The sequence below is a fragment of the Xenopus laevis genome, chromosome 6S, assembly GCF_017654675.1.
Source record: "Xenopus laevis strain J_2021 chromosome 6S, Xenopus_laevis_v10.1, whole genome shotgun sequence".
In the NCBI taxonomy this organism is placed as follows: domain Eukaryota; kingdom Metazoa; phylum Chordata; class Amphibia; order Anura; family Pipidae; genus Xenopus; species Xenopus laevis.
The window spans coordinates 61,065,392-61,082,166 of NC_054382.1; the positions used below are offsets into that span (position 1 = coordinate 61,065,392).

Here is a 16,775-nt window from a genome sequence, read left to right on the forward strand (position 1 = left end):
AAGGTACGTGCCTGCACCCCCCAAGTTTTGCTCCCTAGGCATGTGCCTCTTCTGCCTATCCCTATTCTGGCCCTGCTTTAATCAGTTGTACAGGAACTTTGGAACAAATGCTTAACTTTTTGTTTTATGTAAGAATATGTAGAATAGCTGTGACAGACTGATTACAGTGTTTTTAAATGTTATTTTATATCTTTCTAGGTCGTCAGAACAAGATTCCCCAAAGTAAGGGACATTATTACATTTACAAGTTTCTTTTGCTGTACCGATGCAAAGTATTTTATCATGTAGTTTACTAGTTTATATATCTCAATCTATATTTATATTAAGTGTGCTCAAATTGCATTCCATATACAAAATTTAAGTCTAAAATATCTAACATTATTTAATGTCTTTAAAGAGAAAATGAATATACACAAAGGTGTTCAAAAAATGTAGTCGGCTAAGTAAACGTTTTCAGAGATTTTTTTGTATATTTTCTTGAAATCATACAAAAACAAAAACTTCATACAACATTAACTTAAATGTAAGTTTAATGTAATTTATTGCAGTACTAATGTGTAACATTATGCTGTTGACATTGAATTTTTAAGAAATGTACTGGAACACAGTCCAAGAGAAAACATTCTGCACCAGCCAGCTTCTCCCAGTGGGTTATCAAGACATTCATCATCTTCTCACCCACTAGAGGGTGTAGATAAGCAGTTTCTTGAAACGTATGACAATATCAAGAAAAGCAGTTCAACAGATGACTCCAGCCAATACTACTGTGACAAGGTAGTGTGGAAAGCTTTTATAATGGCAAGGGTATTTCTCATCCAGAAAACAGACAGAAACAAAAATGCAGAAAAATAAGACTTTGCCTTTAATTGTTCAACAACAACAAACACATCAACAGGGTGTTTGTCTTCATATGGCATCACAAATTTTGGTGTTTTATGATGTTTTGATGTTTTTTTAAGTTTCTCACGTGAGATTGTAGTCTACCTGACTACTCCAGGGTCTCTCCCAGCCAAAACCTTCCAGTCTCTCATGGTGGAAACTTTGTCTCTCTTTCAGACATAAAGGAGATATGTCTCCTCCAGACATCCAAGGATGAGCTCATAGGTGTGACGTCACACCCCTTTCACCTGCTGTTGCTATGCTCTCAGCTACGATCTATTTAGCTGCTTGTGAGAGAATATTAACCCTTTCTATCCCCCTTCAGACCAAATCATGTAGCTTAAAGGGGTTGTTCACCTTCAAACACCTTTTTCAGCTCAGTTAGTTTCAGATTGTTCACCAAAAAATACTTTTTCCAATTACTTTCTATTTTCTATGTGTGACTGTTTTTCTAATATTGAAGTTTAAAGTTTCATTTTTCACCTTCTAAAGCAGCTTTGGGAGGTGGGGTCACCAACCCTGTAGACTGATCTAAATTGATACATTTAGTTAATACATTTGTTATCTTTGTCCCTGCTAATCAGAATCCCTGGGTTTCATTAAAGGCAGCTGTTAGAATTTATACAATATTTGCTAATACTCCAGAGTCTGTACCTGGAACTTTAAACTTATATTTTGGAAAAACGGTTGGAAAGTGATTGAAAAAAAGGTTTGGAAGGTGAACAACCCCTTTAAATGCCTAATTTTCTTTATATTATCATGACAGATATGTTTTCTAAATACACTGTCACAGTAGGTATTAAAGTGCAAAAATGCAGTGAAAAGTGAAAAAATATATTGTTAGAATATATATATGATTTACATAGGACTTAGTAACATGAAAATGCTACACTGTTGCTCTCTGTATACAAGAATCCCTCTTTTTCCTACAGATGCAACCTTTTAGGCTTTGTGATAAAGAGAAGATTGTGATTTGTATTGGTTGTTTCTGGAAAAACCTTACTTTAGAACCTTAAATGTAACTTTACTTTACATTTCAGTTGCCCTGTTTAGTGAAATAAATTCAAAAACATAAATATTTACCAATTCATTTTCCAATTAAATTACCAATTTCCACTTAGACCAAAATGATTATGTAAAAGAGTAACTAAACTTAACAAAAATGTAGGCAAGAAATACTGAATATTATGTTTTTAGATTATGTAGTAGCCAAAGGCAACTACAACCCTTTAGCAGTGAATGCTTCCACTAGCTCCCTCTCATTTCTGTTGATTTACAGCAGCTTATATATATATATATATATATATATACACACACACACACATATATATATATATATATATATATATATATATATATATATATATATATATATATATATATATATATATATATATATATATATATATATATATATATATATATATATATATATATACTCTGCAATACTAATGTCCCTACACTATGGGGCAGATTTACTAAGCTCAAGTGAATAATTTGAATAAAAAAAAATTCGAATTTCGAAGTATTTTTTTGGGTACTTCGACCATCAAATTCGATCGAATCGAACGATTCGAAGTAAAAATCCTTCGACCATTCCATAATCGAAGTACTGTCCCTTTAAAAAAACTTTGACTTCATACTTTGCCACTTTAAACCTACCGAAGTCCAATTTAGCCTATGGGGACCTTCCCCAGTACGTTTCTAAGTTTTTTGGGGTCGAATAAAAATCCTTCGATCGATCGATTAAAATCGTTTGATTCGAAGGATTTTATCGTTCGATCGAACGATTTTTATTTGATAGTTTGATCGAACGTTTTGCACTAAAATCCTTCGAATTCAATATTCGAAGGATTTTACTTTGAGGGTTTTTAACCCTCGAAATTCGACCCTTGCTAAATCTGCCCCTATGTATCGCCTCTCCCAGCCCGATCAGCACTGGCTAAATTTGTACCCGTTAGTAACCCATTGCAACCAAGTTAATTTTTAGCTATTTTTCATCCTGCTACAAGTAAGCAAATATTTTGCCTTGAGTTACTGCCTAGATATAAATTTTGCACCGTCTTGATGAATGAGCTGCACTGTGCTTCTGTTCATGCCACTGAAGATTTAGCTTTTTCCTAAACTGTTAAATTTAGTTGTGCTCTGTTATCAGCAATTAGATTTCTTTCTCGCCACTATTTGCATAACATGTACTGTGTATAACAGTTTCATGTACCCACAATTAATTCATAAGCTATTATAGTATGCTATATGAGATAGCCATAACTCCCGTCACTCTTGTGATTTGAATTGTGATTACTCGAAGCTAAAGGGTCACTTTCTTATATACTAATTTAAGTAGGGGACTTTGAGTTTCATAGAGGGCAGTGGAAGTTTATTTGCCCAACTTCTATGGGCTATTATAAAATCACTTTTTGCTATTGCTTTTAACTGTTCTATATTTTTCTTTTGAAAGGTGTATTTGAGAACAGCTTGATTGCCATTTTTGTAATATTGAATTGTGTATTGTAATACACCGCAGAGCATTATGTGGATGCAATATTTTAACTGTTCTAGATTTATATATACTTAACAAATCATTTTGTAAATTCTAGAGTGACACTTTGAATGGAGATTTGTTGTTGGTTCATATTATACCAGATGAAGAAGGAAAATTTGGATTTAACCTAAAGGTAATTACAATTATAAATAATTACATGAAACCATACTTCAGAGTTCCAACAAATTAACCTGAATACAATACATATCTAAATGAGCACGGGGGTCTATATTGCCAGTCCAAATAATGGCTGCTGAGTATCAGGTACTTGCTGCAGTTTTAAAAGCACCATTATATTACCAATAAACAAAAATTGTCCTGATGCTCATAAAAAGTATAAATACAAGTTTTATTAAATCAATAGTAAAAAATACAAACATACTGACCCCGTATGATCCACCTTACATGTTTCGTACCCTCCGGTACTTAAAGGAGAACTAAACCCGCCGTTAACCAAAAATCCCCATTCCACTTCCGTCCATTGGCCCCCTCAATGGTTTCTCCCTCCTTAGTAACTCAGTGGGAAAAGTATCCCCGTCATGTACCTTGGCATAATTATGCAGAGTAGCACAGCGGAGTTCTTCAGCGCCATATTCGGAATCTTCGGATACTCTTCTTTTCCTTCGGCAATCTTCAGAGCTTTCCATGCATGCGCAGTAGGCACAAATACCAGAATGGTCCCAACTGTGCATGCGCGAAAAAGCTCCATGCTGGTGCTCACTTACACGAGGAACCAGGAGATGTCGCTGGAGAGCTCTGCTGTGCTACTCAAGTCAATCAGAAATCCACGATCATAGGAGAATAATAATACCACCAGACACTTTTCACTATTCAGTGGTGGAGATACCTCATATTTTTCAGCTCTGGGAATAGAAAGGGTGAAATTAGGAGTCGGGGGAGGAGACCTTCTGAGTTTACTAGCAAGGAGGGGGGTATTTTGGATCTTTCATCTACAGATGAGATTACCTTTAGGGTTAAATTATGAATTTGATGTTACATGTTATAATTAAAATCCAGTTGAGTTCAGTGATGCGATCTGTCTATGTATACTTATATTAATGGCTCTTAAGTGTACAGTGATGGAAATGAATGGGAGTACATTTTATATTGTATAATTTGTATTTTGGAACTATTATAATGATGTGACATTTTAGTGTCTAATTGCAACTTAATTCTACTATTTGTAACTACTAGTATATTTTACTCAATTATTATTAGCCGAATTGAAAAAGATTGGTGGCCCACAGGTTAACTTTAGCCGTTATATTTGGGTATACATGATACAGGGAATAACATGAGTACCCCGGAGTTAGTATAATGTAAACAAAAGAATTAACCTTACTGATTGGTTTTGTACGTAAAAGGGTGGGAACACCCAGGTTTTAAATGTTGGTATTCAGTAATTACTGGCAGAAATTCCCACGATTAAGTACCGAAGGGTATGAAACGCGTAAAGTGGATCATACGGGGTCAGTATGTTTATATTTTTTACTATTGAATAAAACTTATATTTTTACTTTTTATGAGCATTGGTAATACAATGCATATGTAGGTATGATCATTTGTTTTAACAATCAAAATTAGGCTTGCTAGTGGGCTAATTAAAACTAATAATTTGTAAATGTTTTATGAACATGACTGTAGTAAGCAATGCCGGACAGAGGCAGAAAGGGATTCTGCTTCTGCCTGGCATTCATAAGAAGAGAGGGCAAGAACATTAAAGGGTGGTTCAGCTTTAAGTTAATTTTTAGTATGAGTGGCAAATTCGAAGCAACGTTTTAATTGGTCTTCATTATTTTTTTTTTATATAGTTTTTTAATTATTTCCCTTTTTCTACTGACTCTTTCCAGCTTTCAAATGGGGGTACGGACCCGATCTACAAAAAATTCTCTGTATGGATACAAATGTTTTAATACTACTTTTTACTACTCATCTTTCTATTTAGGCCTCTACTCATATTACAGTTTCTTATTCAAATCAATGCATGGTTGCTAGGGTAATTTGGACCCTAGCAACCAGATTGCTGAAATTGCAAACTGGAGAGCTGCTGAATAAATATCTAAATTAATTCAAAAGCCACAAATAATAAACAATTAAAACCAATTGCAAATTGTCTCAGAATAATCACTCTCTACATCATACTAAAAGTTAATTTAAAAGTGAACAACCCTTTTAATAAAGGACTGATAAAGGTTATGGAAGGTCTTGGATACAAAGGGGATGGCCAAGTTGTTTGTACTGGTGAAGAGGTGCTCAATGCAAGCTATGATAAGTGTATAAATATGTAAGGGGCTATCTATTAAACTCACTCATGCCTTATTCATCAAAGAAGTAAGGGCATCCATTAAGATTAGTAAAAAGGACATTTTCATATAGAGAGCATTATGTTACCGGTAGCTTCAAGAATGGGTTAGATGCCTTATTAGCAATTGAATTACAGGGTTACTCTTATTAAAATTACCTTACTGGTATCTGGAAAGATAGCATCAATTAGGTTATTTTTTGCCATCCTTTGAACCTTACGAACTTAATCAACTATGTGACTGTATCACTGTATCAACAGGGAGGAGTCGACCAGAAAATGCAGCTGGTGGTATCCAGAATAACACCAGGATCACCAGTAAGTAAGGTCTATTTTATGTAATTTCGCTGTAATCTGAAAACTCATCATTTTGTTTTTCTTATTTGATAAGAGATTCAATTTCTGTATATCTAGTTATCATTATCTGTAGTTGCAATGCCTAAATGTTTGTCAGAATTGTCTTGACCGTTGTTTGTGTGTTTATCTGTCTAGAAAAGCACCAGTAAATATATATATATATGTGTGTGTGTGTGTGTGTGTACTTGTATAAATTTATATTATTTTTTTTGTTGTATGTGTGCATATGTGAAAAAATTGTGTGTTTATTTTGAAATCAAAATGGCTTTCCAGCAGCAATAAAGTTCTAACAGAAAACAGCTTGTGTTAAGCAACCAAAAAGTACAACACAACAGAATTCTGCTTACTTTAGCAGAAAAGTTTCCAAATCTTTATCAGAACCAAACAGGTTGGTCTCCGTACATTCAGGAGGTGAACAGCAAAACAGCTCCCATGTGTAGCTTGTACTATCGCCCCTACACCTGCTACACTTCCTTTAAACACCCCTTGGATGTCCAACCCACATCTCTACTTGGTTAACTATGTGGTGGCTTCCAGACCTACAGTTAGGTCCATAAATATTTGGACAGACCACTTTTTTTCTAATTTTGGTTCTGTACATTACCACAAAGAATATTAAATAAAACAACTCAGATGCAGTTGAACTGCAGACTTTCAGCTTTAATGCGGTGAGTTGAACAAAAAGATTACATAAAATGTGAGGAACTAAAGCCTTTTTTAACACAATCACTTCATTTCAGGGGTTCAAAGGTAATTGGGCCAGGGGTTCAAAAGTAATTGGACAATTGACTCAAAGGCTTTTTCATGGGCAGGTGTGAGCAATTCCTTTGTTATGTCATTATCAATGAAGCAGATAAAAGCCCTGGAGTTGATTTGAGGGGGGGTGCTTGTATGTGGAAGATTTTGCTGTGAACAGACAACATGCAGTCAAAGGAGCTCTCCATGCAGGTGAAACAAGCCATCCGTAAGCTGCAAAAACAGAGAAAACCCATCCGAGAAATTGCTACAATATTAGGATTGGCAAAATCTACAGTTGGGTACATCCGGAGAAAGAAAGCACTGGTGAACTCAGCAACGCCAAAATACCTGAACATCCACGGAAGACAACAATGGTGGATGATCGCAGAATCATTTGGTGAAGAGAAACCCATTCACAACAGATAAACAAAAATATACCACTCTCCAGGAGGTAGGTGTATTGATATCCAAGTCTACTCTAAAGAGAAGACTGCATGAAAGTAAATACAGAGGGTGCACTGCAAGGCATCAAGGATAAAAAAGGCTAGATTGGACTTTGCTAAAAAAATAACATCACACTTCTGTAAAAACATTCTTTGGACAGATGAAACCAAGATCAACCTCTACCAGAATGATAGCAAGAAAAAAATATGGAGAAGGCGTGGAACAGCTCATGATCCACAGCATACCACATCATCTGTAAAACGGTGGAGGCAGTGTGATGGCTTGGGCGTGCATGGCTGCCAGTGGCACTGGGACACTAGTGTTTATCCATGATGTGACACAGGACAGAAGCAGCCGAATGAATTTTGAGGTTTTCAGAGACACTGTCTGCTCAAATCCAGCTAAAATGCATTCAAATTGATTGGGTGGCTTTTCATAATACAGATGGACAATGACCCAAAACATACAGCCAAAGCAACCCAGGAGTTTATTGAAGCAAAGAAGTGGAATATTCTTGAATGGCTAAGTCAGTCATATGATCTGAACCCAATTGAGCTTGCATTTCACTTGTTGAAGACCAAACTTAGGACAGAAAGGCCCACAAACAAACAGTAACTGAAAGCCGCTGCAGTAAAGGCCTGGCAGAGCATTAAACAGGAGGAAACCCAGAATCTGGTGATGTACATGAGTTCAAGACTTCAGGCTGTTATTGCCAGCAAAGGGTTTTCAACCAAGTATTAGAAATTAACATTTTATTTTCAGTTTTTTAATTTGTCCAATTACTTTTGAGCACCTGAAATGAAGTGATTGTGTTAAAAAAAGGCTTTAGTTCCTCACATTTTTATGCAATCTTTTTGTTCAACCCACTGAATTATAGCTGAAAGTCTGCATCTGAGTTGTTTCATTTAAAATTCATTGTGGTAATGTACAGAACCAAAATTTGGAAAAAAAAAATGTCTGTCCAAATATTTATTGACCTAACTATACATATAAAGCCTCTGTCTGGACATGTCACGTTCTGCAGAGAGAGGAGGAGAGCTGGCGCTGCAGAAAACCGGAGGACTGCCGGCCTTATTCTGATGCTTCCTGGTTCCTGCTGGCATAGGTACAGATCTATGGCAATTTTTTATGGCTGGCTGCTTGCACAAATTTGGGGGCAATTTTTGTATGGCTGCACAGGTACAGATTTGGGGGCAATTTTTAATGGCTGCACAGGTACAGATTTGGGGGCAATTTTTATGGCTGCACAGGTACAGATTTGGGGGCAATTTTTATGCCTGCACATGTACAGATTTGGGGCAGTTTTTATGCCTGCACATGTACAGATTTGGGGCAGTTCTTATGGCTGGCACAGGTACATATTTGGTGGCAATATTTATGGCTGGCTGCTGGCACAGGTACAGATTTGGGGGCAATTGTTATGGCTGGCACAGGCACATTTGTGGGAAATTTTTATGGCTGGCACAGGTACATATTTTGGTGTAATATTTATGGCTGGCACAATTACAGATTTGGAGGCAATTTTTATGGCTGGCACAGTTACAGATTTGGAGGCAATTTTTATGGCTGGCACAGTTACAGATTTGGGGCAATTTTTATGGCTGACACAGTTACAGATTTGGGGCAATTTTTATGGCTGGCACAGTTACAGATTTAGGGCAATTTTTATGGCTGGCACAGTTACAGATTTAGGACAATTTGTTTATGGCTGGCACAGTTACAGATTTGGGGCAATTTATATGTCTGGCACAGGTACATATTTTGGGCCAATATTTATGGCTGGCTGTTGTCATTGTGTTTTTTGTCCAGACACATTACCACCTCAGTCTGTCTTGTTAGGAATAGGTTTAATATGCCAGGTTGTAACAATGTGGTGACCTAGGGGGGCTGCCCATTGTAGTAATCAAACAGGAGAAAGTTTCTCTATATTTGTCCCATATCCCAGTGCATAGATCAATCTGGTTATCCAGCTGGTATTGTAGTTCATTTTTGTATATTTCCTTTATTTTTAGAAATTCAAAATTATGTATTTCATGTGCAGCCCCAGAAATTGTTTCTTCTTCGAATGTGGCCCAGGGAAGCCAAAAGATTGGACACACCTGGTATACCCGGTGTTGTGCCTCTTGAGAACTTTGCAAGTGTTCCTGTATGGGGTTGGTAGACAAAAATATGTAACTTTTTTATCTGGAACAATTTTCACACATCTGCCATAACCTTTGATATGAATGGGATACCCTAGTTAGTAAGTATCTCATTGGGAAATCCTGTCCTCAAGAACATCTGGAACAGCTCATGGGCAATAGCTTTAGACAAGGCATTCCTTATGGGAATAGCTTCAGGGTATCTGGCGGCATAATCAAAGATCACCATGACATACTAATGGCCTCTGGCATATTTTACCAGGGGACCTTCCAGTTCCATGGCTATACACATTGGTACTTTGATAATAGGTAAGGGCACCAAGGGGCTGAGAGGCCAGAGCTGTTTCACTTTGCACTTTATACCGGACCAGTAAAACCGGTCCATGATTCGCAATTCAGTCTTCTCTACCCCCAGGTGTCCACCCAGAGCATTATTATGTGCCAGATCAAGTACCATATGATGGTATGTTTGGGGAACCAATAATTATTCAATAATCTCTCACGGATCTTGGTTACTTAATCGAAGAAGATCACCACTGACCGCGAAGTGAGGACATTGCTTATCTGCACCAGGTTCCTGAGAAATACCATTTATTAAACAAATTGCTCGCTAGTATTTACTAAAGTAGGATCCCGCATCTGGGCAGTGCCAAAGGCTCCCATTGTCACATATAGATCAAGAGATACAGTGTTCGATAAATCATCCTCATCATCCTCCCCAAGCATTAACTGTAACAAGGAGAAATGTCCCCTCAAAGTATAGTTCGTTCTTCGGACCAGAATCCTCAGTTACCATATCATCTTCTGTAAGAGTTTGGGACTGTGACACATTATCATGTTGCAAGTCATACATTACATCATGGATGCAGACTACCCGGTGTTTTGGATGCACGTTCGAATCCTCCTATGACACTATCCAGTACAAGGGTCACCATACTCTCTGAATCGAGGAGAACCTTGACTGGGACCTGATTGATGTAGACCCTACACTTGAATTGCCCCTCAAACATGTCAGGGCATGCAACTTAAACTTTCTGTGTATAACAGGAAAGTTGCTGGAGAGCCCCACACTGCAGGGGCTCCTCTTCCCAAAGGGCACTGTGCATGGTGTGCCCCCAGGCTTGACACTTCCAGCACTGCACGCCGCCACCTTCCAGGGTGGGGTGAAGCTACAAATACATAAATAACATAATGGATGCAGACTACCCGCAGCATTTTGGATGCAGGAAGAGGTGAAGCTAAAAATCATAAAACATGATAAATTGTCTCAGAATATCACTCCCCACACAGTCACAATATCACTCCCCACAGCATATCAAAAAGTTAACTCTAAGATGAACAACCCCTTTATTAAACTACCAAATATGCCTTATTTTAACATTTACTCTTTCTTTTTCCCTTTTCAATACTCTTATTAGGCTGATAAATGCACACCAAAACTTATGGAAGGTGACCAAATAGTTCTTATCAATGGTCGGGATATTTCAGAGCACACACATGACCAAGTGGTGATGTTTATAAAGGCCAGTCGAGAATTGCACACTCGGGAACTTGCACTTCTAGTTCGAAGAAAAGGTAAGCAAAGAAATTGACATTAAACAGCTTATAGATAATTTCACAAGTGCTACTTTTTAAAATAGAGTTATGTGTTGTCATATCAATCAAAATACTGAAACTATTATATTTGAAGTCACTGTCTATGGGTGAGCTTTGTACTCTTGTATGGATCTACTGGGATTACAATTAGGTCATTAGTCTGCTTTTTATCAGGCAAGTGTAAAAGTCATGGAAATGTTTGGGCTTCCATTTTAAGTTTAAGAGCATTCATTGTGGATTTCTGGTGGTACATAGCATTTTATAATAAGAAGTGTTATTACATATATTGTGCAATGGTGCAAATGATAAAATGTCAGTCAATTCATTTAAGTACCGTATGTTACATACAGTAGTTTTTTTTTTTTTAAAATAGGTTGAAAAAAGACACACGACCATCAAGTTCAACCTTTTAACTCTATTTTAACCTACCTAACTGACCATCCAGAGGTCAAAAAACCCATTTGAAGCCTCTCCAATTTGCCTCAGAGGATGGCAAACAGACTAGTCTCTGGATGAACTTGTACTATGCGCTATCTTCCATAACCCTGTATTTCCTCACTTACTTAAAAGCCATCCAACGCCCTCTTAAAGCTATCGAATATATTAATATATCTAATATATTAGCCTTTAGGATTCAGAGAGAGAATTCCACATCTTTACAGCTCTCGCTGTAAAAAACCTCTTCCAAATATTTAGGTGGAACCTCCTTCCTTCTAATCAGAATGGGTGACCTCGTGTCAGCTGGAAAGACCTACTGGTAAATAAAGCATTAGAAAGATTATTATATGAGCCCCTTATAAATTTATACATGGTTATATCACGCCTCTTCTGCACCATGAACAACACCAAAAATGTTACGTTAATAAGGTACAGAACACTAAAAGCCGATAGCAGTAGTGTGTTACTATCATTTTATAGGCAATTTTTTATTTTTCATTGCCCTTGTTTATATTTTCAATTTCTAAAACTTGGAAGGAAAAATTTACACTAGTAGCTCAAATGCAATTTGGTCAACTTTCAGCTATTTTTAAAGCCTTTTAGCTCAACTTTAATTATTTGTGAAAAATATCATAGAATAGTCATATTGCTGGTGACAATGTTTGTGAACAAAAGAGGGCAATGGAGAAAGGTTTACTCTTAATATTTCAAGCTCATTTAAATGTCAAAAAATTAAACTGTTTTAAAAATAATACAAAAAAATAACAGATTAGTAGTAAACACTGCTTCCTGTTTGTCATGGCATCTTTATTTACTCATTTACCTTTTAGTTGTTAGGCCACTTGGTGAAACAAAGTCAGAAGATGATTCTGCCTTCACACTTTTTCCACCATCAATTCTTCCCACTTGCTCAGAATATGGTGATACATTACAGGGATCAATGGAACAGCTCTCAAAAGGCTTGGAAACTGGAGTTGTGCTCATTCAATTTGAGGTAACATAAAAATTATGTAAATTATGCCAAAAATGGGAAATATATTTTCATCCAAATTTACAAGGATCTATTATTTTGTATGTAGTTTACTAATGGACCACATAGACCCCCAACAACAGTGAGTAGTGCTCAGGGTCGGACTGGGGGGCCCGGTGCCCACCAGAACTGCAGTCCAGGGCCCCCCTACAGGCCCCCCAACCCCCTACGGTGTGCGCCGTGAGGCGCTGTACGCCGCCCCCCCTTTTTTTTCTTTAAAAAAAACAAGCAGGAGAGGGGGTCTGGCCCGGCGGGGGCCCATGATGGTTGGGGCCCACCTGGTTTTTTCCCAGTATCCCACCAGTCCGACACTGGTAGTGCTCTGTATTGCTTTGTCAGACATCAGAGAATGTGCTGAGAAAAGACATGCTACATCCAGTACCATCATCACGGAGGGGGGTGAAAAGTAAGTAAGTCCTGAACTGCAGCAAAGGGTGGGGACTTTGCAGTAAAGGAGCAGGGTTTGGGTGAGTCAACCTCTTTTTTCATTAAAAACTGTATTTATTTACTTGAGAAGGCCTCTTTTTTTTTTTATCCTGGCTGTCTGTAAATATAGAAGCTATCATAAAGGCAGTCACATGCCTTAGACTCATATAGTACAAGTATGGAACCTGAAATGCGTGAGACCTTGGGTTTTCTGCAGTGTATAAAAACTTTGAAACATAAAATAAACTCAATAGAATTTTTTGCCAACACTATAGATTCAGGCAACATTGGATCAAGTATGAGGTACTGGTTTAATACTACAGAGAAAAAAACATTGAATTATTTGCTTAAAATTGAGGCCTCTGGAGATTGCCTTAATTGATATAGAAGTGAGTAATGAGGCTGCTGAGAGGGTTTGTTACATAGGGGTTTTGAGCCTTGCTAACATTTAACTTACAATGCCAATAACAGTTTATCATGCCTCCAGCATTTTAAATTGTATTTTGTGTCTTTAATATATGACAGTCTTTTAACCTGTTGATCTAGCTAATGTTTTCTGTAAAACATATATTAAATATAGGCCTATTATATATGACAATGGGCTTATAATATATGATAAAGCCAATGAAACCATCAGATATTTATGAAAGTATGAAACTATACAGAGGAAATGGCTTGTTTATGCAGATACTGCATTAATTTCAGTGATAGCTATTTGTGCCACTGGGCAAGGAACTCGAGCCCTAAAATACTGTACCCAGTGGTTCACAATTATATTGTGTATGAATGCTAATTTGCATAGGCCCTGAATGTAGCAAACTCATTTTTAAAAAAAATTCCAAATAACGGCACTAATTGTAGCATGGGTCTGAACCTTAGAAATAACGGTTTATTAAAATGTGCCCTTTAAATGATATAACTATTTAAAATATATAAAATCCATAACATTTGCATGTCAGATGTTTCTGGGGACTGGATACTAAGAAGAAATAGCTTCAATCTCTGAAACCAGAATATTTTCTAGGCTCACATTTTGCAATTGGTTTTCAAACTTTATTTGTATTTTGAATTTTATTTGTTTTGTTTTACAGCAACTATACAGGAAAAAGCCTGGACTTGCTATTACCTGTGCGAGGACGGGTCAAAATATGGACAGAAACAGATACAAGGATGTTTTGCCATGTAAGATATTGCATATGATTGTCCTTTGTGTCCACTGCAGTTTATCTGAAAAACATTATTTTGCAATCAGAAATGTTGATGAGGGAATTTGTCCAGGTTTCCTTCGCTGAAAAATTTGTGAAACTGCTAAAAAATTTGAGAGATGGCAAAAAATTTACAAAACACACTGAAGTCAATAGGCGTTTTTTCTTCTAGGGACTTTTTTGTCTATGCGACTTTTGTCGTGGTAAATTTTCCACATCAAATTTTTACCACAGTTTTGTGCAAAAATTCCTTGGTGGCGAGATACGGAATTTCACCACAAATCCATGCCTGGTGAAAAATCTGCTCATCACTAATAAGAAATATTTTTTATTTTACAACACATACGTGTCTCAGCATAGGAGAATTATATATTTTTGTTACTTAAGAAATAATAATGTTATAGGTATAGGATCCGTTATCCAGAAAGCTACGAATAATGGAAAGGCTGTCCTTAGACTCCATAGACTCCATTTTATCCAGATAATTCAAAAAATTTTAAAAATTATTTCTTTTTTCTCTGTAATAATAAAACAGTATCTTGTACTTGAACAGAAATAAGATATATAATTAATCCTTATTGGAAGCAAAACCAGCCTTTTGGGTTTATTTAATGTTCAAATGAATTTCTTAAGGCATGAAGACCCAAATTACGGAAAGTTCCGTTATCCGGAAAACCCCAGGTCCCGAGCATTGTACACTTAAGGTATGAAGATCCAAATTACAGAAAGATCCCAGGTCCCGAGCATTCTGGATAACAGGTCCCATACCTGTATATTTAATTCTGTGGAAGAATAATTTGCAAAATCTTGCTTTTGTTTTCCACCTATTTCCAAACAAGCCAGATGGACTTCAATTTTTATTAGTGCCTTTATTTATTGATGTGGACAACTGCTTTCTTGTTTAAATGTGCTAACATAGCAAATCATTCTAGACTTAATTTTAGGAACTCTTGTGTTCATATTCCCTAGATGATGCTACGCGAGTGCTGCTAAATGGAGAAGACGACTACATCAATGCAAGCTATGTGAATGTAAATAGCAATTACAATTTAATTACTTTGTTAACATATAAATGTATAAACATATAAATGTATAAATTGTTTTTTTAGCCAATATGCCTTTTATTGTTTACTTTCTGTAGACTGGATCTACTAAATCTACTTAGATCTAGTATACTGTAAGTTTAAAAGAACCCATAGCCATGACTGTTTAGAATTAAAAAAACTATTCTGCAAATTAAATTGTAATCTTGTAAACTAGAATATTATTTTTCTTTTATATGTACAATGTCAACGTATTCTAGAGAGTTTACATATTCTCATTAAGCCCTGCCTCAGTGAATCTTTTAATCTATGTCCATATTACTTTTAAGTATACTATGGTCAGTTTTATCAGGAGCCAATTAACTTTTCTGTATGTTTTTTGAGAAAACCCACACAAGCACAAAACATGGTTTTTTGTCTTAAACATTTAAAGTTAATATTAGCAGTTTTGTTTTTCCTATGATCGTTTGAAGTGGGGGGTTAGTGTTGGAAATATAAATGTATGTTATTTATTGCAGATGGAAATTCCTTCCACTAATATTGTAAACAAATATGTTGCTACACAAGGACCGCTTCCTCACACATGTGCACAATTCTGGCAGATGGTTTTGGAGCAAAAGTTGTCTATTATCATCATGCTAACAACCCTAACAGAGCGAGGAAGAGTAAGTGATCACTGTTTGTTTACAGTTACTAAATACCATATCATTTTCCAGTAACAAGTAGTATATTTTTTCTCTAGACAAAATGCCAACAATATTGGCCTGATCCTCCAGAAGTCATGGAGTATGGTAAATTTCGCATAATATGTAAGACCGAAGACTGTACAATTGCTTATGTCTTCAGAGAAATGCTCCTTACAGATACAGAGGTAAGGGATAAGACCATATTCTCACAAGCCATAATAAATATAGAGGCCTGTTTATTTAGCGTTGATTTTTTGTTGTATTTAAGTTAAAACCACAAATGCCACATAAGGTATAAAAAATCTGAATAAAAAAAAATGCTGCACTAAAAAATATGAATACCTAACAATAACAAAAAATCTGAAAACCTCAAAGTCTGAAAGGCTAAAAAAGCTACAATAGAATCAGCACAGCTCCCATTGATTTCTATAGGACGTCAACTGGTTTTACTTGGCAAAGTTTTGTATTATAGTTTTTCATGGTTTTTACACTTTTTAAATCAAATTTTTAGAGTAATAAAAAACACCAACATTTTTGTGAAAAAATACCATTTGTGAAAAAAATAAAAACCCGAATGTGAAGCATGCAACTCTTTCTTGAAACCCTGAATTTGTTTCATACATAATTTCCTTTCCTATTTACATACTTGCTACATAACTTATATAGAAAATTAAATTTTTATATATTTTTTTAGAGAATATAAATAGTTTGATTGCTACTACTGTACAGGAAAAAAAAAATTATACATTGATATCCAAAGTATTTTCACTGTTTGGCTTTAGGGGCCCTCTGAGTAATGTCGCATGGATGACTACACTAAATTGGCTGCATTATGGGTTGTGCTGAATATAATCACAGTTGTTGCCAAGTAGGCTTCCAAAGTGGTACATCTATCTGTTTTCAGGTTGCTTCACGGTGGGTCGCACTCGCTACTTTCCATCTATCCTT

At 36.2% G+C, this 16,775-nt stretch overlaps 1 protein-coding gene across 2 annotated transcripts in view; it reads left to right on the plus strand.

Annotated features, from left to right (window-relative positions):
* ptpn3.S (protein tyrosine phosphatase non-receptor type 3 S homeolog) overlaps window positions 1-16,775 on the plus strand; it is a 139,194-nt gene that overhangs the window by 109,512 nt on the left and 12,907 nt on the right. For both annotated transcript variants that reach the window (XM_041567162.1, NM_001092193.1), the window contains 10 exon segments: window positions 199-222; window positions 591-774; window positions 3,477-3,554; window positions 5,985-6,041; window positions 10,822-10,978; window positions 12,268-12,431; window positions 13,985-14,075; window positions 15,068-15,129; window positions 15,660-15,806; window positions 15,884-16,012. In XM_041567162.1, coding sequence (XP_041423096.1) covers window positions 199-222; window positions 591-774; window positions 3,477-3,554; window positions 5,985-6,041; window positions 10,822-10,978; window positions 12,268-12,431; window positions 13,985-14,075; window positions 15,068-15,129; window positions 15,660-15,806; window positions 15,884-16,012 — 1,093 coding nt within the window.